This window comes from Salvelinus alpinus, chromosome 7 (assembly GCF_045679555.1).
Source record: "Salvelinus alpinus chromosome 7, SLU_Salpinus.1, whole genome shotgun sequence".
Classification (NCBI taxonomy): Eukaryota; Metazoa; Chordata; class Actinopteri; order Salmoniformes; family Salmonidae; genus Salvelinus; species Salvelinus alpinus.
The window spans coordinates 41,639,415-41,662,258 of NC_092092.1; the positions used below are offsets into that span (position 1 = coordinate 41,639,415).

Consider the following 22,844-nt stretch of genomic DNA (forward strand, 5'->3'; position numbering starts at 1 on the left):
TCTGTTCGCACTGCTACCATCCAGAAGGTGAGGTCAGTACAGGTGCATCAAAGCTGGGACCGAGAGACTGAAAAACAGCTTCTATCTCAAGGCCATCAGACTGCTAAACAGCAATCACTAACTCAAGGAGGGGCTGCTTCCTACATTGAGACCCAATCACTGGCCACTTTTAAAAAATGGATCAGTTAAATAAAGATACATTAAATACAGACAATATCTTTACTTTTTCCCACTTACACTTGCCTCTTCCGTTTTTGCGGTAATTGTAATTTTGAGTAGAGCAGACTTTTCCATATATTTTTGTTAGCTGCATGTGTGACATACTGTAGTTCCACCAGTCCTATTTATGATATAATTTACAAAGAGTATAACATTGATTTTTTTTGATTTTTTATCAATTAGTATATTTGAGTTTAACCACAATATCTATTGTATTATTTGTTCTGTCTTTTCTGCTGGATTATACCGAAATTGCAGCAACATTTCTATGGCTTGTTTTAAAAATAGCGATATTTTGGAGATTATTTCATTTTTAAATACCCGAACGTGAGAGGTTGTATTCTGAATAAAGGGAAAATGCCAGTCTTGAACATTCTATAGCAGTTCTTTATTCAGACCCATAAACATTCAATCTTCGTGAAGAGAAGGGAATGCCTTCTGCATCTAATTCTAGTCCTATGTTATTCAAGGATGTCATTAGAGTGATTAAGATAAAGTCAACGAAACTCATTTAATTTAACTGTTGAAAGCAAGGAAGGAATGAAGCAACAATAGAGAGAGAACGATGAGGTAGGCTAATAACATTAGCGGAAATATTATGGAAGGTATATATGCGTCAGCCTGCTAATTATATAAATAGGCCCTATTATATTTCTAAATTAAAATAAAATTCACTATCCTATACTTTTAACTTTGTAGGCCGAATGTGCTGCACCAGAATCGCACGTTCTCTTCTGCTTTATCATGGTTTGAACGATGTGCTTAATTCCAGTCCATATAATACAGTATAATTCAGTACAGTACAGTAATACAGTTAACACTCAAAAGGATTAGCCCACTGGAGCTAGTTTAATTTATTCACCCTAGAGATAATATATAGCTAGCTACATCTATGGGCTTTTATTTTTTTCTGTTGTGCGTAAAGTGCAGTAGTCTATATCATAACGGATAACGGCACAATCATTTGGGCTTGGGCTCAATAAATGTCGTTAATGTATTTAATATATGGCTTATCAGGCTCAGGTAGCATCGGGTTTGAATTGTAATGCTGATCAAAGCTATAATCAAATCCAGACATTTATATGCTTTATAACGCTTTTGAATGACACTTCCGGTTTTGGCGGGAAATATCGGGTTACCCAGGAGAAAAGTGATTTATTCTCGGGATGGAACATTTTGTAAAATAACGGGTAAATATTCAACCCTAGACCCATCTCTCTCTCTCATAATTTTTCTCAATCAGTCTATTACCATGAAAGAGTTGTTTTCAGGTTAAAGATACATCAACTGCAGTTCTGCACATCTTTCTTCACCCTTTTACACATTTTGCATTAATCCCCATTTCTCTCAGCCAATGGCCCTATCCCTGACACCATCCCTCCCTCTCTCTCTCTCTCTCTCCTCCATAAGAAATTCCAGCAGTGACGTCAGAAACTGCTGCAGTGTTCAGTGTTTGATGCTAGTCCCTGACTGCTGTAATGGAACCTATTCAGATCTAGCTGACTGACGCCCTGATGCAGCGCTTTAACTGTACAGTATTCCAGTTTTTTTTAAACACCTGTAATTGACATTTCCTGCAATCTAGAGCTAAAAATTGCCTTATATAATAACAAATAAAGTAATATATATATATATATACAGTGCGGAAAGTATTCAGACCCCTTGACTTTTTCCATATTGTGTTACGTTATAGTCTTATTCTAAAATGTATGAAATAAAATAAAATAAAAATCAAGTTCCTTGGTGTCCACATCACCAACGAACTATCATGGTCCAAACACACCAAACAGTCGTGAAGAGGGCACGACAATACCCTTTCCCCCTCAGGAGACTGAAAAGATTTGGCATTGGTCCCCAGATCCTCAAAAAGTAGTTATTTTTATTGTGTTACTTTTTCATTTTCTTGTACTATTTTGACTTTAGTTTATTAAGTAAATATTTCTTAACTCTTTCTTGAACTGCATTGTTGGTTAAGGGCTTGTAAGTAAGCATTTCACGGTAAGGTCTACTACACCTGTTGTATTCAGAGCATGTGACAAATAGTGTTTGATTTGACAACATCCCATTATGACAAAGCAAAAACAGGTTTTTAGATTTTTTTTATTTTAAATAAATGTATTTACATAAGTAAAGTGAAGATGTCTGAATACTTTCCGAATGCATTGTATATACAGTACCAGTAAAAAGTTTGGACCCACCTACTCATTCAAGGGTTTTTCTTTATTTTTACTATTTTCTACATTGCAGAATAATAGTGATGACATCAAAACTATGAAATAACACATATGGAATCATGTAGTAACCAAGAAGTGTGAAACAAATCAAAATATATTTTATATTTGAGATTCTTCAAAGTAGCCACCCTTTGCCTTGATGACAGCTTTGCACACTCTTGTCATTCTCTCAACCAGCTTCATGAGGTGGAATGCATTTCAATTAACAGGTGTGCCTTGTTAAAAGTGAATTTGTGGAATTTCTTTCCTTAATGCGTTTGAGCCAATCAGTTGTGTTGTGACAATGTAGGGGGATACAGAAGACAGCACTATTTGGTAAAAGACCAAGTCCATATTATGGCAAGAACAGCTCAAATAAGCAAAGAGAAACAAAAGTCCGTCATTACTTTAAGACATGAAGGTCAGTCAATCCAGAACATTTCAAGAACTTTTAAAGTTTCTTCAAGTGCAGTCGCAAAAACCATCAAGCGCTATGATGAAACTGGCTCTCATGACGACCGCCACAGGAAAGGAAGACCCAGAGTTACCTCTGCTGCAGAGGATAAGTTCATTAGAGTTAAATGCACCTCAGAAATTGCAGCCCAAATGAATGCTTCACAGATTTCAAGTAAAAGACACATCTCAACATCAACTGTTCAGAGGAGACTGTGTGAATCAGGCCTTCATGGTCGAATTGCGGCAAAGAAACCACCACTAAAGGACACCAATAAGAAGAAGAGATTTCCTTGGGCCAGAAACACGAGCAATGGACATTAAACTGGTGGAAATCTGTCCTTTGGTCTGATAAGTCCAAATTTGAATTTTTTGGTTCCAACTGCCGTGTCTTTGTAAGACGCAGAGTCGGTGAACGGATGATCTCTGCATGTTCCAACCGTGAATCATGGAGGAGATGGTGTGGGGGTGCTTTGCTGGTGACTCTGTCTGTGATTTATTTCGAATTCAATGCACACTTAATCAGCATGGCTACCACAGCATTCTGCAGCGATATGCCATCCCACCTGGTATGCGTTTAGTTGGACTATCATTTGTTTTTCAACAGGACAATGACCCAACACACCTCCAGGCTGTGTAAGGGCTATTTGACCAAGAAGGAGAGTGATGTAGTGCTGCATCAGATGACCTGGCCTCCACAATCACCTGACCTCAACCCAATTGAGATGGTTTGGGATGAGTTGGCCCGCAGAGTGAAGAAAAAGTAGCCAACAAGTGCTCAGCATATGTGGGAACTCCTTCAAGACTGTTGGGAAAGCATTCCAGGTGAAGCTGGTTGAGAGAATGCCAAGAGTGTGCAAAGCTGTCATCAAAGCAAAGTGTAGCTACTGAATGAGTAGGTGTGTCCAAATTTTTGACTGGTACAGCATTTATCTTTTCTTAAATTATTATTATTTTTATTTTGGCGCAACCAGTCCACAAGGTGGCGCAGCGCCCATTCTTTAGCGAGAACCCTGGTATTAACTAACAGATAAAAAGGACCAGCACATAAGCCTATATGGCCAAGACCGGAGTCATATAACCTGAGTGTACAAAACATTTAGGAACACTTTCCTAATATTGAGTTGCACCCCCTTTTTGCCCTCAGAACAGCCTCAATTCGTCGGGGCATGGACTCTACAAGTTGTCGACAGTGTTCCCCAGGGATGCTGGCCCATGTTGACTCCAATGCTTCCCATTGGTGGACAATTCTTGATACACACAGGAAAAATATTGTGCGTGAAAAACACAGCAGCGTTGCAGTTCTGATACCTACTACCATACCCCGTTCAAAGGCGCTTAAATATTTAGTCTTGCCCATTCACCCTCTGAATGGCACACCTACACGATCCATGTCTCAATTGTCTTAATGCTTAAAAATCCTTCTTTAACCTGTCTCTTCCCCTACATCTACACTGATTGAAGTGGATTTAACAAGTGACATCAGTAAGGGATCATAGCTTTCACCTGGATTCACCTGGTCAGTCTATGTCATGTAAAGATGTTTCGTATACTCAGTGTGTACAGGGCCAATGCGATTTCTGTCTGATCTTTCCGAGAGCGCCACTTTCTCCTCCATAGCCCGTTGCTCAGTGAAAATCAACACTGTTTATTTCGGATAGTTTTCAGATAGTTTTAAAAACTTATGAAGATGCCACGAGAAAGCAGATATGCAATTTGTTGACACCACAACACAGTACATACCTGGATACACATATATCCAGAATGCCAATCAATAAAAATGTCTGTTAAATTCGCTGTGTTGTTTTGCTTGTTTTACAGCGTTTCATAGGGAATTGTTGGAGGCACTCTCGTATTGTTACGTCACCAACATTTTGAGAATAAGGCGCTAACATGGTAGCCATTCTAAAACCTGGCCAAACTCTCTCTATGGCTCTGGTCAAGACTAGGCTGACTCTCTTTTTTTTTGTTGATAAACTCTATAGTATACAGTCTTTATATTCTTACAACTGGAATAGTTCTATTAGTTACTGGCTACTTCCAAATGTAATCTAACCACCTTCTGTCTCCACCTGAAATGGTCAGAGCTGGCAGCCTCTGTAGCAAAAGTGTTGGTACTGTAACAATAATTGATGAAAAAGTAAATTAAGGTTTCCATAGAGAAGCCTCCATGTTCCTCCCCAGCCTCTCACGCCTCAGCTGTGATCCCCATACTACACTAACTATAAGGGCCAAGTCCCCATGGTAAATAAAACCAACGTCAGCAAAATAGACACCCAATATTCTGCTTTCTCTACTCCACCCTGTCTCTATCCCCCTTCTCTCTCAGCCCTCTCTATTCTTTATCCTTCCTTCCTCGTTCAATTCCACCTGGAACCACCTTCTGACTGGTGTTTTTTCAATGACGACCATCCTCTTTGCACATCTGTAGTGTGTGTGTGTGTGTGTGTGTGTGTGTGTGTGTGTGTGTGTGTGTGTGTGTGTGTGTGTTGGCTGGCTAAATATGTGCTAGTGAATGAAAAACATGTCTGCAGAGAGAACTAGAGCTCAGACGATAACAAAGCAGCTGCCATGTGGAATCTGCTGCTCTGAGGAGGCGGTGTTGGATTTCTCAGCCTATATCCCTCTGTGTCGTGTATGTGTAGGCCATGCATGTGTACATTAGTATTTCAAGTAGTTTTTGGCCTACAGATGGACATTTTGGCCCCGTTTTATTTTCTCTGTAAGTCTTTGTGTGCGTGTAGCATGATCCCACTGGGCACACACTGGTTGAATCAACGTTTCAGTGTAATTTATTAACGTATTGTGACGTGGAATCAACTTGGAAAATACATTGGATTAAAAAAATTAAATAAAAATATTCAACCAGTACTGTTTTCATCTAATTTCAAGCAGGTAAAACTTCAACTTAAATACTGTACATTGACTTGACATGATTAACAGGTTGTTACATCAATCTAATTTCAAAATAATCATCAGAACTATGTATACATTGAAACTGCGTTACAAATTCCACATAGAAAGATCAAAAAAATATATAATTTTTATTCTATATTCAACGTACTATGTTGTTGGAATTATGTTGAATTTTTGATTTGATTAGACATACAGTGTTTAATTTGACCTTGTTTCAATGTTGATAGTAAAATGGTATGTTTGAATCAACATTTCAACGTCATGCTATCAACCTAAATAAAGAGGTGTATTGAAATAAAATGTGAAGCCATAGTCCAATGATTTCTGCCTGAATAGTGACTCCTACTGGTGTATGAAATGTAATGCACATCAGTGAGAATGAGTCTACCATCCACATGCCTTCCTCTACTGTCTGTACTCTGCTTAGCTTCGGAAACAAGCTGTGTTTGTTTCAGCTGAGCTATCATGTTAACACATTTAGACATTGATCCGCTTCCATACTCATGTGTAAACTACCTAAATAACATTGAATAGTTGAAAGTAACTCCTCTGACTTTTCTTACACAAGCTGTATGTGAAAGTAAATTCGAAGTGAGGTTGGTTTATGTAGGCTACATTGACATCTGATTTGCCCAACAAAGGGCAACATCATTTCAACGTGTAGCTAGGTATACTATCATTCATCCATGGTTGATTGGATCATTGAAAGTATCTACCATTAGCCCTATGAATTGGATATTGTCTTGTACATGAAGGATGGTCAGTTGATTTCAAATGTTATTAATATGTTGGATTCACGTCTCTCATCTCAACCACAAATCTTTAAAGTTTGATTTGATTTAGTGCTATTCTTTCACTTAGATTTTTGGTAGAGATGGAGAAGTGAATTCAACATATCAATCATTAATTTGTAAAAAATAAAATAAAAAAAAACTGGATATTGAATTGTGAACACAACCAAATATCAACATTTGAAGGAGATGTGTCTTCTGCTTCGATAGTGTTCAGTGCCTTCAGAATGTTTTCACACCCCTTGACTTTTTCCACATTTTATTGTGTTACAGCCCAAATTTAAAATATATATTTCTTGTCACTGGGTTACACACAATCCCGCCTAATGTAAAAAGTGGAATTATGTTTTTTGACATATTTACCGATTTAATAAAAAATGAGGTGGAGGGTCCGTCATGGTCTGTGGCGGTGTGTCACAGCATCATCGGACTGAGCTTGTTGTCATTGCAGGCAATCTCAATGCTGTGCGTTACAGGGAAGACATCCTCCTCCCTCATGTGGTACCCTTCCTGCAGGCTCATTCTGACATGACCCTCCAGTATGACAATGCCACCAGCCATACTGCTCGTTCTGTGCGTGATTTCCTGCAAGACAGGAATGTCAGTGTTCTGCCATGGCCAGCGAAGATCTCAATTGCACTGAGCACGTCTGGGACCTGTTGGATCGGAGGGTGAGGGCTAGGGCCATTCCCCCCAGAAATGTCCGGGAACTTGCAGGTGCCTTGGTGGAAGAGTGGGGTAACATCTCACAGCAAGAACTGGCATATCTGGTGCAGTCCATGAGGAGGAGATGCACTGCAGTACTTAATGCAACTGGTGGCCACACCAGATACTGACTGTTACTTTTGATTTTCACCCCCCCCCCCTTTGTTCAGGGACACATTATTCAATTTCTGTTAGTCACATGTCTTTGGAACTTGTTCAGTTTATGTCTCAGTTGTTGAATCTTGTTATGTTCATACAAATATTTACACGTTTGCTGCTGAGTTTAGGTTGCATGTGCTCACTCTTGCATGGACTCACATCCTTTTTGAATGACTACCTCATCTCTGTACCCCACACATACAATTGTCAGTCAGGTCCCTCAGTCGAGCAGTGAATTTCAAACACTGATTCAACCACAAAACCAGGGTTTTCCAATGCCTTGCAAAAAAGGGCAGCTATTGGTAGAAGAGTACAAATAAATAAAGCAAACATTGAATATCCCTTTGAGCATGGGGAAGTTAGTAATTATACTTTGGATGGTGTATCAATACGCCCATTCACAAAAATATAAAAGAGTCCTTCCTAACGCTGTTGCCAGAGAGGAAGGAAACCGCTCAGGGATTTTACCGTGAGGCCAATGTTGACTTTAAAAACAGTTACAGGATTTATTGGCTGTGATAGGAGAAAACTGAGGATGAGTCAACAACATCGTAGTTACTCCACAATACTGACCTAATTGACAGAGTGAAAAGAAGGAAGCCTGTATAGCAGGGGTGTCAAACTCATTCCACGGAGGGCCTAGTGCAGGATTTGTCAACTGGGTTTGGCTACGGGCCCAATTTTTTCTGAGCTAATAGTCGGTGGGCCAGAACATAATTAGAATATAATATAGCACAATGAATTGGCCTACACTACAAATTAAACATATATTTTTTAACACATCTGATTAGTACATCATAAACTCAGTGACAATAACATAATAGTAACATAAAATCACCATGTCTCAATTATTATTTTTGTCTATTTCTCTGTGCATTGATCGGTGGGGAAAAACAGGTCTACGTAGCTTACTGTAGGCTACACTATTGTTTTTAACATCTACATTCGTTCAGAACAATTAGCCTGATAGCAAGAGAAAATGTTATATAAAAAAAAAAGGTGGATAATGAAAATTTAAGTTTCAGGGAAGAATGTACAGAGAGGTGTGTATTCATCTTACCACCTTTTCCCAATGCCAAGCCAGTGTGTCTTATGACTCTAAGCATGGAACTTTCAAAGTGGACTTCCCGCCCCAGAGAGGCCAGACACAGAAACATTGAAGCGTTAGCTGCAAGCTACACACACAGTTTTTTGGGCTGACAAATTCTGTCACTTAAACGGGTTAAATCTGCAGTTACAAGGAAGAAGGAAAACAGTTGTGGACATGGTGGAAGCTTGAGTTGTTTGGTTTGGACTTGTCATCTGGAAGGCTACTGCACACTGAAGAACGACAGGCAGAGGGATCAGACAACTTCTCCACCAGATCTGAATACTACAGCATGCCCAAGGATATCATTGTGTTTGTACATGATCCTCTCACAGTCCACCCAGGTGGAGTATTCTCCTCCCTTGCTAAGAAAACAATACCCTCGCTGGATGAGGCCGCAATTCAAACTGAGCTGATTGAATTCCAGATATCGAGCCACCTCAAATTAAATCAAACTTTATATGTCACATGCGCCGAATAGCTCAAGTGTAGACTTTACCGTGAAATGCTTACTTACAAGCCCTTAACCAACAGTGCAGTTCAAGAAGAGTTAAGAAAATGTTTACCAAGTAGACTAAAATAAAAAGTAATAATATAAAGTAACACAATAAGAATAACAATAACGAGGCTATATACAGGGGGCACCAGTACCGAGTCAGTGTGCGGGGGTACAGGTTAGTTGAGGTAATTTGTACATGTAGGTAGGGGCGAAGTGACTATGCATATATAATAAACAGCGAGTAGCAGCAGTGTACAAAAGGGAGGGGGGGGGGGGGGTCAGTGTAAATTGTCCGGTGGCGATTTTATTAATTGTTCAGCAGTCTTATGGCTTGGGGCTAGAAGCTGTTGAGGAGCCTTTTGGTCCTAGACTTGGCGCTCCGGTACCGCTTGCCGTGTGGTAGCAGAGAAAACAGTCTATAACTTGGGTGACTGGAGTCTCTGACAATTGTATGGGCTTTCCTCTGACACGCCTATTATATAGGTCCTGGATGGCAGGAAGCTTGGCCCCAGTAATGTACTGGGCTGTTCGCACTACCCTCTGTAGCGCCTTACGGTCAGATGCCGAGCAGTTGCCATACCAGGCCGGTGATGCAACCGGTCAGGATGCTCTCGATGGTGCAAGTGTAGAACCTTTTGAGGATCTGGGGACTCATGCCAAATCTTTTCAGTCTCCTAAGGGGGAAAAGATTTTTTCGTGTCCTCTTCACGACTGTCTTGGTATGTTTGGATAGTTTGTTGGTGATGTGGACACTAAGGAACTTGAAACTCTCGACCCCCTCTACTAGAGCCCGGTCGATGTTAATGGAGGCCTGTTCGGCCTGCCTTTTCCTGTAGTCCACGATCAGCTCCTTTGTCTTGCTCACATTGAGGTTGAGGTTGTTGTCCTGGCACCACACTGTCAGTTCTCTGACCTCCTCCCTATAGGCCGTCTCATCGTTGTCGGTGATCAGGCCTACCACTGTTGTGTCGTCAGCAAACTTAATGATGGTGTTGGAGTCATGTTTGGCCACGCAGTGGGTGAATAGGGAATACAGGAGGAGACTAAGTACACACTCCTGAGGGGCCCCAGTGTTGAGGATCAGCGTGGCAGACGTGTTGTTGCCTACTCTTACCACCTGGGGGCGGCCCGTCAGGAAGTCCAGGATCCAGTTGCAGAGGGAGGTGTTTAATTCCAGAGTCCTTAGCTTAGTGAGGAGCTTCGTGGGCGCTACGGTGTTGAACGCTGAGCTGTAGTCAGTGTACAGCATTTTCACATAGGTGTTCCTTTTCTCCAGTTGAGAAAGGACAGTGTGGATTGAGATTGCGTCATCTGTGGATCTGTTGGGGCGGTATGCGAATTGGAGTGGGTCTAGGGTGTCCGGGAGGATGCTATTGATGTGAGCCATGACCAGCCATGCCGGAGTCACCTCTTCACCGTTGACGTTGAGACTGGTGTTTTGCGGGTACTATTTAATGAAGCTGCCAGTTGAGAACTTGTGAGGTGTCTGTTTCTCAACTTAGACACTCTAATGTACTTGTCCTCTTGCTCAGTTGTGCACTGGGGCCTCCCACTCCTCTTTCTATTCTGGTTAGAGCCAGTTTGCGCTGTTCTGTGAAGGGAGTAGTACACAGCATTGTACGAGATCTTCAGTTTCTTGGCAATTTCTCGCATGTAATAGCCTTCATTTCTCAGAACAAGAATAGACCGATGAGTTTCAGAAAAAAGTTATTTGTTTCTGGCCGTTTTGAGCCTGTAATCGAACCCACAAATGCTGATGCTCCAGATACTCAACTAGTCTAAAGAAGGCCAGTTTTATTGCTTCTTTAATCAGAACAACAGTTTTCAGCTGTGCTAACATAATTGCAAAAGGGTTTTCTAATGATCAATTAGCCTTATAAAATGATTAACTTAGACTAGCTAACACAATGTGCCATTGGAACACTGGAGTAATGGTTGCTGATAATGAGCCTGTGTATGCCTATGTAGATATTCCATTAGCTACAATAGTCATTTACAACATTAACAATGTCTACACTGTATTTCTGATCAATTTGATGTTATTTTAATGGACAAAAAATTTGCTTTTCTTTCAAAAACAAGGACATTTCTAAGTGACCCCAAACTTTTGAACGGTAGTGTATATTTTTTTATTGTGAAAGATGCTGTTAAGCCTCATAGACTACCTCAGCCAGTTACGTTATTTTATATAGGCCTAGGCTCGGAAGAAATAGACTCCAATTAAGCCCTCTTGTTATGAGTAAAGTCACATTAAAATTAAGATTATTGTTGAAATGAATTACTCGACTGGTGTAGGATTTCTCCATCTTTTGCTGTGCAACTCTTGCATAACAAGTTAGCTATATTTTCAGCACCAGGCGCTGTTCACCTCCTATTGATTGCGCTGCGGTTGCAGCTTTGCGTTTCAGCACCAGAAAATGGTCCGCTGCCTGCTTTATTAGTTGACTGTCTCCTGTGTTCTCTCTCCTCATGAATTAAGTTAAAATGTAACTTTTGCATTATTTATGCAGGGTTTCTTCCTTCTTGGGAAATTGCATTTGGGAGTTTTTGCATTATTATTATTTTTAATGAGAATAATATTCATCATTATTCTATTTTTTTTGGGGGGGGGGCAAATAATATTGCTGCGGGCCGCCAGTTGGGGAACCCTGGCCTAGTGTCTGTAGCTTTTAGTTTTTTCCAAGTGTGGTGGAGTTCCTAATTTGTGACCTTAATTCATCAATCAAGTACAAGGGAGGAGCAAAAACCCACAGACACTCAGCCCTCCGTGGAATGAGTTTGACACCTGTGCTGTACAGAATAAAAAGTATTCCAAAACATGCATCCTGTTTGAAACAAGGCACTAAAGTAATTCTGCAAAAATGTGGCAAAAGCAATTAACTTTTTAGCCTGAATACAAAGTGTTATGTTTGGGGAAAATCCAATACTACTCATTACTGAGTACCACTCTCCATATTTTCAAACATAGTGGTGGCTGCATCATGTTATGTGTATGTTTGTAATTGTTAAGGACTGGGGAGTTTTTCAGGATAAAAATAATACATTAAATGGAGCTAAGAACAGGCAAAATCCTAGAGGAAAGCCTGGTTCAGTCTGCTTTCCACCAGACACTGGGAAATTAATTCACCTTTCAGCAGGACAATAATCGAAAACACAAGGCCAGATCTACACTGGAGTTGCTTACCAAGAAGACAGTGAATGTTCCTGAGTGGCCTAGTTACAGTTTTGACTTAAATCAACTTAAAAATCTATGGCAAGACCTGGAAATGAGTGTCTAGCAATGATCAGCGCCCAATTTGACAGAGCTTGAAGAATTTTGAAAAGAATAAGGGGCAAATGTTGCACAATCCAGGTGCGGAAAAATAATATTTAATACATTTTGAATTCAGACTGTAACACAACAACATTTGGATACAGTGGAGGCTGCGGAGGGGACGACGGCTCATAATAATGTCTGGAATGGAGTTAATGGAATGGTATCAAACACATCAAAGATGTGGTTTCCATGTGGTTGGTAGAACTTCATGGACTCCATTCCAGCCATTATTATGAGCTGTCCTCCCCCCAGCAACCTCCTTTTCAAAGAGTATCTTAAATATCCCCCTCCCCCCTCCTAGCTCTGAATTTGCTGAGAGCTACTTTACTGAGGAAAAATGTACTTACTATGCCTGTGATATGTGGTTGTCCCACCTAGCTATCTTAAGATGAATGCACTAACTGTAAGTTGCTCTGGATAAGAGCATCTGCTAAATTACTCAAATGTAAAATGTATGAATAATTTCTGAAGGCACTGTATATACTGTAGCCTATATTATGAATAACATATATAAAAGACAATATCCCAAAGGTAAAAGTTTATTATAAATATCATGAATTTGGCGTCCTATTTATAGGGGGAATGGTAACTACTGCTCAACTTCCAAAGATCCAATCAACCATAGACGAATGATAGTATACCTAGCTTCACGTTGAAATGATGTCCTTCACATATCAGCTTGTGTAAGGGAAGTTAAAGGAGTTACTTTCAACTATTCAATGTTATTTAGGGATCCTACGCGAATGAGTGTGGAAGCGGATCAATGTCTAAATGTTTTGACATGACAGCTCAGCTGAAAACAAACACAGCTTGTTTCCAAAGTTAAGGAGGGGTACATAGAGGTAGGCATCTGGGCGGTAGACTTGTTCTCATTGAAGTGCATTACCCCTAATACACCAGTAGGAGTCACTGTTCAAGCAGGAATCATTGGACTGTGGCTTCACATTGTTTTTTAATATAGCTCTTATTTCAGGTTGATAGCATGGCGTTGAAACAATGACGTTGATTCAGACTTACCATTTTACCATCAACATTGAAACAAGGTCAAATAAAATATGTCTAATCATATATGAAATTCAACATAATTTCAACCACCCAGTAAATATTGAATATAGGATGAAAAATATTCCATGCAATTGCAATGTATACATAGTTCAGATGATTATGTTGAAATTAGATTGATGTAACAACCTAGTCTGGTTAAGTCAATTAAGTTTTACCCTAATTTCAATGTTTACCATGCTGCTAGAAATGAGATGAAAACAGTACTGGATGGTGACTTTTTTCAAATCCAATCTACTTTCCATGTTGATTCCAGAGAGGGGCATGTCTGTCAGGATAACTCAACTCCTATTTCTCTTATGCAGTGGTTCGCCTGTAGACTGAAAGGACTCTACCTGGAACCAAATTATTCAAAGGGTTCTCTTATGGGGACAGCCGAAGAACCCTTTGAACAACCCTTTTTGGTTCTAGGTAGAAGACATGCACCATGTCCTGAGAAATTCTTAATCTTTTAGACATATTTTTGGACGCTTGACGCATTGCAAGTCCCGCTTTTCCCATCTCCTCATTGGTTTTTAGGAGCAAATACCCACGTGGGTGATTGAAAGATGAACTGAGGTCCACACTCCAGTCAAGAGAACTGTAGCCTTCTGTTCAGACAGGTTAAATCAGCGGTGTCAAACTCATTCCCCAGAGGGCTGTGTCTGCGGGTTTTGTTTTTTCCTTTCAATTAAGACCTAGACAATGAGGGGAGTTCCTTACTAATTACTGACCTAAATTCATCAATCAAGTACAAGGGAGGAGCGAGAACCCACTGACACTCGGCGCTCCATGGAATGAGTTTGGCACAAGGGTTAAATGTAAACTGAAATCTGGACACTGGCTGTAGGCCTATAACCTTTCACCTAGCCTTAATACTAACTCATGCAGAATTAAGCATTTCTTGCTGTAAAATTACACACCAAATGTAGGCTACATTTTGACTCGGGAACAGGAGAAATATAATTTCTTTCTTTCAGCATCTTGAGAGAATGCCAATGCGCAGTTAGATGCCATCTGTCACCGTCATAAAAGCTGACACGCTGGTTGTAGCTGAAAGCTGATAGTAGGATTTCAACCACGTAAAATATGCATCCAAGCCGAACTGGAATCTTATCAGAAACATGTTGGGTGGTTTTCACAGCTTTCTATTTTCTTACAACCGGTCAAACTGATGTCATTTGGAAATGTTGCAAAGAAAATCTCCCATTCTTTCAGAGGTAGGCGATTGCATTTTCTCCCCGGTCCCTAAACGTCTTTGCTCTGCAAAAGATGCAGAGATGACGGAGAAAACTTTTACCAATGTCAACTAGATTGAAGCATTCATTGGATTTATGACATTGTTCTGGTGAGCAAGGGTTCATTTAGTCTTCCAGGGAAACATCACGACAGAAGAGAAGCTGCATGTATCTAATTATAGACAAGTTGACTAACAAATAGCCTACCAAAATCTTGGAAATTCTAAGCAAACGTATATAAATCAGGCCAAAATAACATAGTCGTTCCTCCGTCTGACTGTAGCCTACTGCGCATTTTCTATTAGAGCATTTAGAGCAGCCTCAGACCCAGCCTGAAAAATGACTGTCAGTGTGTGTTTGTGTTTATGACTGTGTGTGTAATTGTGTGAGCGAAAGAGAGAGAGTGTTCCAATGTTGGCCGTCACAACAATTTACTTATTTGTAATGCACTCATTAAACCGTTCCTGTGATTGTATGAGGGAGTCATTAACTCACGGTTTAATTCATACGCTGGAGTAAATCTCATTCAAAGTCCTGTCCTTCTAATGGCTCAGGGATTGAATCCAAGAATAGAGGGACCCCGCCAGATCCATATATATATACCATTCTGGTACCCACTGATATGCCCTCAGGTTTACATCCAAGAAGAAGTACAGAAATGATTGATGATTGTTTATAAATGGAGTTATAAATTATAGTACCGTTGACACTGTACTATAATGTACTCTTCACGCACCCACTCATCCCACCCCACACACCTTCACCCACTAACACACAGCTTAATTTGCTCAGTATTGAAGTGTGTACTGCAGAAGACCTAAGCAGAAGACATAGGGAGCTACACGCTGCTACTCTTAGCACAGAGAGGCTGCTGAAGATGGAAAAAAGACCAAGTCTCCGCTCCAGCCTCTCCTGTTATTTATCACCTAGATCAGTGTTTCCAAAGTCCAGTCCTCAAGTACCCCCAACAGTACACATTTTTTGTCGTAGCCTCGGACAAGCACATCTGATTCATCTTGTCAACTAATCATCAAGCCCTCAATTAGTTGAATCAGGTGAGTTTGTCCGGGGCTACAACAAAAATGTGTGCTGTTGGGGCTACTCGAGAACTGGAGTTGGGAAACACTGATCAAGGTCAATACCCAGGGCCTGGCGAGCTGAGAGTAGAAACAACCTAAGTTATAGAACCGCTGCCATAGGAGTTGAACAAAATAAATGGGCACTGGCTAGGAGCATGAGCAGTAGTCCCATCCATCAGATCTAGATCTATGCTTGGCCTCTCATCACCCTCATTGTGAGTTGCAGCTGATCCCTCTGCAGAAATACAAGGCCTTTCTGTTTTTCTCTGCCTGTTCTCTCCTATTATGTTCTATTCCTGTCAGGGCACGGATACAGAGAGCCAGAGAGAGGAGCTGTTAGAGGGGGTGGAAGTGAGGGAATAGGTGAGAGAGTGAAAGGAACTGACAGTCAGGTCTCATTCTTGTCCCCCCCCCTTCCTTCTGACTCTCTCACTCTCTCTTTCCCAATTTCTCATTTCTGTCATTGCCCGAAACCAGTCAGTGTGCACATGTTTCCTCCCACACTCTGTGGGTATGTGGAAGAAAAGGCTGCAGGTATCTAGGAGCAGGGCTTTGCGCAGGAAAAGCAATTCTCAGTAAGTTTCTATAGCCACTGGCATTCAAGGGTTAGGGTGGAGTGCTTTCTCAATTGCTTGTTGGAGAAGGTAGGGGTTGATAGTGACATAGTTAGCATGATCTGTGTGGTTTGGAGTGAACTAGAGTTAACTGGGATTTTGTATTAGTTAGCCTTTGTGCGACTGATATCTGTGAGACCAATACACCACTTGTATTTATAGTAATAACAATGATAATGTAACGGCTGATTTCCTCCTCTTCGTCTGAAGAGGAGGTGTAGGGATCGGACCAAGACGCAGAGTGGAAAGTGTCCATGTTTTATTAACAAAATAACCTGAACACTAACAAAACAAAATAACAAAGAGAGTCTAACCGAAACAGTCCCGTGTGGCACGAACACTGACACGAAATACAAACACCCACAAAACACACGTGAAACCCAGGCTGCCTAAGTATGATTCTCAATCAGGGACAACGATTGACAGCTGCCTCTGATTGAGAATCATACCCGGCCGAACACAAACATCCCAACATAGAAAATCACACATAGACAAACCCACCCAACTCACGCCCTGACCAACTAAATAAATACAAGACAAAAGAAAACAGGTCAGGAACGTGACAGATAACTGTATTTGTAAAGTGCGTACATTACGCATTAGTGTATACATTGTGTCCATTTTGGGCAAATAATACCTCAGTGCTTTACCCTAACTGCCATGTTACTAGTGTTTACTTTCACGTTAAGTACGACTCTGCTGTTAAACCGTTTTGGACAAGAGTAGGCAGGGGTCAAGATCCTGTCTATATGGACTCAAGTGGCACTCGTTCCCTATCAATAAACGGACGTACATGTATTGTAATGCATGTCCTGCAGCAGGTGTTTATGTGTAGGCAGAGAGGGTAATCTCAGGCCATGGGAGTGCCTCGGCCACACCTTCCCATTTTCTTTTTTTCTTTGACTGAGTTAGTGTGTAATCTCTCCTGGGTTTATGCCACGTTCACCTGGTAGTCCGAAGTAGGAAACGCATTTCTGACTTGATAACTGGTTGTAGTTAAACAACGTGCCACGTTCAACCAGTTAGCAAATTGGACATTTCTGAGTTTCCTAGTACCCGACTAGCACGAGAACTGGTTGGCTTTGGATGAGAGTTTGCGTTTTGAGGGTGGAGACTTCGCTCGTCTTGTTACTATCTTTTCGCATACAATCTCGGTTTCCACTAGTTGCCACAGCCACAAAGTCAAATTAGTCTATATCGTAATTTTTTTTGTTGCATTTTGGTCTTAGTTGAAGACGCAGAGTAGGTGCCATTCTTTTTCAACTTCACTCCTTGCTGCCACTCTTCTCACCACCTGCGTATAGGAGACATACTGGACAGCCCTTGTTCTTACCACCCCCGTCTCCTTCACCCTAACAGGACACTTCAGAAATTTGGGTGCTTGTTCACCACCACAATTGCAGCATTCAGCTGGCATATAATACCCCTCCCGTCTACATCCACTTGACACATGACCAAATATTAGCTTTTATCACGCTGCATGGTTTTGGGAACGAAAGCTCTCACGGGGTATCTCATAAAACCCGAATATACCTGGGAAGGGAGAGACTCTTCATCAAAAAACAATAGAATGGATGTGGGCTTCCTCACTCCATCCACAGTTTATGACTTTGTGGCTGAGATCTCCCCCAATGTAAAGTGAACATTCCTGTTATATGGTTAGCTCAACAGATGAAAATGCCATATGTTTGTGATTTTTTATTTATTTATTACTCTACCTTTAGTGAGTTATTTTGTTTATTCACCTTAGTGAAAATATACATTCATGCTCATCCTCGTGATCTTAGCAACATCATTCTCCGTTATACCAAAGTAACTGACAAAATGGCAACTTAGCTAAGGTAAACAGAAAACCTATGTTTGTTGTACAGTATTGAGCAATATTCTGTGACAGTGAGTGATGAGGGAGTGGGTGACATAATTTGTCAGATTTCTATTCACTACACACCATAAATGTCCCAAATGGAGCTTGGCCTAGTTTGTTCTATAAGGCAGCCAAATGGCTGTTACTCAGAAGAATGTTTAAAAAAAATCTTTAGCACACTGTTTAGTAAAGTAAACCTTCCTGTTATATGATTAGGTCAAGGGATTATTAGGGAAATGAATTATCCAAATGAAAATGCCCTCTAATTACGTTGATTCATCGGTACGTGCATACATTTACCAATTCCCACGATAACTTGTAATATAATGTATCCCGAAATTCCCCATTCCATCCTAATCGTCTCTGTTTCTTCATCTTTATCGCAGAGCTGAAAAAACAGAAGTATTAAGCGAAGACCTTCTACAAGTAAGAAATGAGTAAAAATGTAATTTTGTGTGTGTGCATTTATGTGTGTGTTTGTGTGCTTATAAAGGCCTAATATACAGTACCTGTCAAAAGTTTGGACACACCTACTCATTCAATGGTTTTTCTTTATTTGTACTCTCTTCTACATTGTAGAATAATAGCGAAGACATCAAAACTATGACATAACACATATGGAATCATGTAGTAACCAAAAAAGTGTTAAACAAATGTTATATTTTATATTAGAGATTCTTCAAAGTAGCCACCCTTTGCCTTGATGACAGCTTTGCACAGTCTTGGCATTCTCTAAACCAACTTCACCTGGAATGCTTTTCCAACGGTCTTGAAGGAGTTCCCACATATGCTGAGCACTTGTTGGCTGCTTTTCCTTCACTCTGCCGTCCAACTCATCCCAAACCATCTCAATTGGTTTGAGGTTGGGTGATTGTGGAGACAGATCATCTGATGCAGCACTCCATCACTCTCCATCTTGGTCAAATAGCCCTTACACAGCCTGGAGGTGTGTTGGGTCATTGTCCTGTTAAAAAACAAATGATAGTCCCACTAAGCGCAAACCATATGGGATGGCGTATCGCTGCAGAATGCTGTGGTAGCCATGCTGGTTAAGTGTGCCTTGAATTCTAAATAAATCACAGACACTGTCACCAGCAAAGCACCCCCACACCATCATACCTCCTCCTTCGTGCTTCACGGTGGGAACCACACATGCGGAGATCATCCCATCACCTACTCTGCGTCTCTACAATGTAGAAATAGTCAAAATAAAGAAAAGTCTTGAATGAGTAGGTGTGTCCAAACGTTTGCTGATACTGTGGGTCTAGGATATGCCTGTTTGCTGTGTGTGTGTGTGTGTGTGTGTGAACTGCAAAGTAGGTCATACCTCTTTCCTGAATGTGAAACTCTAACCCTAAAACAGAGTATGCAATGTGTGAAATGGGTGTCGAATTCCCCAAGGCAAAATTCATCAGCAATGGGAGACAAAGTCTGAACATCCCCTCTGATTTACTGAGGGAGCCTGGTTGCTGTCTCTGTTCAGCTATTTCGTTCCATCCTTGCCACTCCTGTCATTTGGCAAACGGCAGGATTGGAATGTTATGTTAGCTGTAAAGACTGGTGCCCAGACTAGGCTACTGGCTATAATTGCTACAGATGAATGAAGTCGTCAATGGATGTGACATCGGTTCCACTGGATGGATTTCGGATGAGTGTAGCTGTTTAGGCACACTTCAGATTACCTGTGTGTGTGTGTGTGTGTGTGTGTGTGTGTGTGTGTGTGTGTGTGTGTGTGTGTGTGTGTGTGTGTGTGTGTGTGTGTGTGTGTGTGTGTGTGTGTGCGTGTGCGTGCGTGCGTGTGTTTGTTAGTGTGTCCGTCCGTAGAGAGATGCCCAGCTTACTGAGCCCTGTCCTACTGTCTGTCCATCAGGTGGAGAAGCGGCTGGAGCTGGTTAAGCAGGTGTCCCACAGCACCCACAAGAAGTTGACGGCCTGTCTGCAGGGCCAACAGGGGGTGGATGTGGAGAAGAGATCTGTCAGATCGCCCTCGGTGAGTCTGCCTGTATTTTTCCTTTTCCTTCTTGTAATGCTGACATTGATATGACAGTAGAGTGCGGTACATGTTCTTCTGTTCTATTTCCTGTGTAGAAAAAGCTACCCCTCACAACACTAGCACAATGTCTGGTGGAGGGAGCAGCAGTGTTGGGCGACGACTCGCTACTGGGGTGAGTGCACACACAAACAGACACAAATACACAAACGCACATACATTAATCGTCTGCCACATCCGTCATGGGATTTTTTAAAGTGTGCTGACATGGGAAACGTGGCAGTGTCACCCAGTGAACCAGGCCTGATTCATGATCATGACACATGATCAACAGCAGAGCGACTATTACGGTCATTGCTAGTGAAGACTGAGCTCTTGTCAAATGAATGACTTTATTGTATTGCATCAGCAAATTTTAACAGCATATAACACTTTTTTCCATTATTGTGAAGGTGTGGACTTTGCCATAGTGATAGCACGTACAGTAATACCACACAATTTCTAGTGAAATGATGTGCTATTTTCTCTGGCTTCACATTGGCCGGTTGCAGGAAGATGCTGAAGCTGTGTGGTGAGACACAGGAGAAGATGGCTCTGGAGCTCATCCTGTTTGAGTTCACCATTGAGAGAGACGTGGTGGAACCCCTATACGAACTGGCAGAGGTACTTACTGTAGACGGTCATGTACCACGGTCATGAAGACTACACCACTGCAAATGTATCTCACCTACAAAGCTACACAAGCTGTGAGAACATGATTCCTATGACAATGCCCGTGTGTCTCTATCCAATCTCTCACACTACAGAACAAACCAGAGTAAAGTGTCTTTGTTTTATGATGTGATTTCACTCAGGTGGAAATCCCCAACATCCAGAAACAAAGGAAACATTTAGCAAAACTGGTTTTGGACATGGACTCGGCACGCACAAGGTACGAGCTGCTCACTGACAGTGTGTGTGGGTGTCTGTGTCAGTATGTGAGGAGTCTCTGTGTGATTTTCAAGGTGCTTTTTTTTGTGTGTATCTGTGTGTGAAAAAGGATTTGTGATTTGCCCGTCGTTTCCAAAACAGAGAGAAACTCAATCCCCTGTGAACTGACCTCTTTACAGCGTTCCACGCGAACGTCACTGTTTGATCGCCCATATTGTACAGTGAAGATCTAGGCGTGGCCACATTCTCCACCCCTCAAATACTCACCTCATCATACCCCTTCACCTTAATATACCCCTCACCTTGGCACTCCATGGATCTTCTTTCTTTTACCTGGATTTCCTTTTACAGTCACGCTTCCAGTATACCTCAGTGTCTCTCCACTGCCCTTCCCGTATTCAGCACTGTGGCTCAGGGATAGACTGCAACCACAGCCTCTGCCTCTGTGCTGAGTCTGACCTATACATATTACACACACATTAGGGGCCAAGACATTGGGGAAATGTAATGCATTTTCCTCACAGAGCTCCTGCAGTTTCTTCTGCTGACCCAAATGTGTGCCTTGAGCTCCCCTGGCAGCAGTGGACATTATCTCTGCTCTGTGACTCAGACCTCTCAGACACATACAAATAAACCAGAGAGAGAGGGCGAGAGATACTATGGACAAGTGGGTAGGATAGAGAGGAGAGAGGGGAAGGCAGACAGAAAGACAGGCAGACAGATAGACAGACTGGGAAGTGAACAAGTGCACACTTAGGGCATAACGATAGAGAATTAGGAAGCAGCGGATGTCTATATGTTTGCATAGGATGTGTAATCCCGCCTCTTTCTTCCCTCCACCCCTCAGGTTCCACCAGTCCTCCAAGTCTGGTATGTCCAGCAACGTGCAGCCAGGGGCCAAGGGCGAGCACCTCAGAGAAGAGATGGAAGAAGCAGCCAATCGAATGGAGATCTGTCGAGTCAGTCTACATCTCCCTTTCCTCGCTCTCGTTCTCTTTCTAACGCTCCTCAAGATGTTTTCTCTGAAATCGCTGTTTATTTTCTGAAGTTATCCTTTTGTATTTTTCCAGGATCAATTATCTGCAGACATGTACAATTTTGTGGCCAAAGAAATTGACTATGCAAGCTACTTTCAGACAGTAAGGACTGAACGGTCTCTCTCTAATAGCACTCACTATGTCTTCATTGAGGTACAAACAGGGACATAGAAAATACACTAATCTCTCTCCGTCTCTCTCTATTTCCCGTCTCTCTCTCTCGGTCTCTTTGTCTCTTTGTCTCTTTGTCTCTTTGTCTCTTTGTCTCTTTGTCTCTTTCTCTCTCTCTCTCTCTCTCTCTCTCTCTCTCTCTCTCTCTCTCTCTCTCTCTCTCTCTCTCTCTCTCTCTCTCTCTCTCTCTCTCTCTCTCTCTCTCTCTCTCTCTCTCTCTCTCTCTCTCTCTCTCTCTCTCTCTCTCTCTCTGTAGTTGATAGAGGTGCAGGCAGAGTACCACAGGAAGTCGTTAGAGCTCCTCCAGAATATTCTGCCTCAGATCAAAGCCCACCAGGGTGAGTCTGTCTGCCCAGTGCCCACCCGGCCGCCCTCACTCATTATTACACACACATTATGCCAACTCTGTCCTCAGTCAACCCTGCAGTAGGAGCACTGGTGCACATCTTCTCTCTATTCATCATGGTTGATCAATTCTGTTTAAATAGTTCTGTTTAGTCCGTTTTGGAGATGGAAATTAAA

The 22,844-nt window shown here is 41.6% G+C and overlaps 1 protein-coding gene across 2 annotated transcripts in view; it reads left to right on the forward strand.

The window, feature by feature from the left end:
* Positions 1-22,844, forward strand: part of LOC139581045 (rho GTPase-activating protein 44-like) — a 121,665-nt gene that overhangs the window by 76,632 nt on the left and 22,189 nt on the right. For both annotated transcript variants that reach the window (XM_071410374.1, XM_071410375.1), the window contains exons 2-9: positions 18,581-18,620; positions 20,065-20,184; positions 20,283-20,359; positions 20,736-20,847; positions 21,039-21,115; positions 21,962-22,073; positions 22,185-22,253; positions 22,579-22,660. In XM_071410374.1, coding sequence (XP_071266475.1) covers positions 18,581-18,620; positions 20,065-20,184; positions 20,283-20,359; positions 20,736-20,847; positions 21,039-21,115; positions 21,962-22,073; positions 22,185-22,253; positions 22,579-22,660 — 689 coding nt within the window. The remainder of the gene's footprint in view (positions 1-18,580; positions 18,621-20,064; positions 20,185-20,282; positions 20,360-20,735; positions 20,848-21,038; positions 21,116-21,961; positions 22,074-22,184; positions 22,254-22,578; positions 22,661-22,844) is intronic.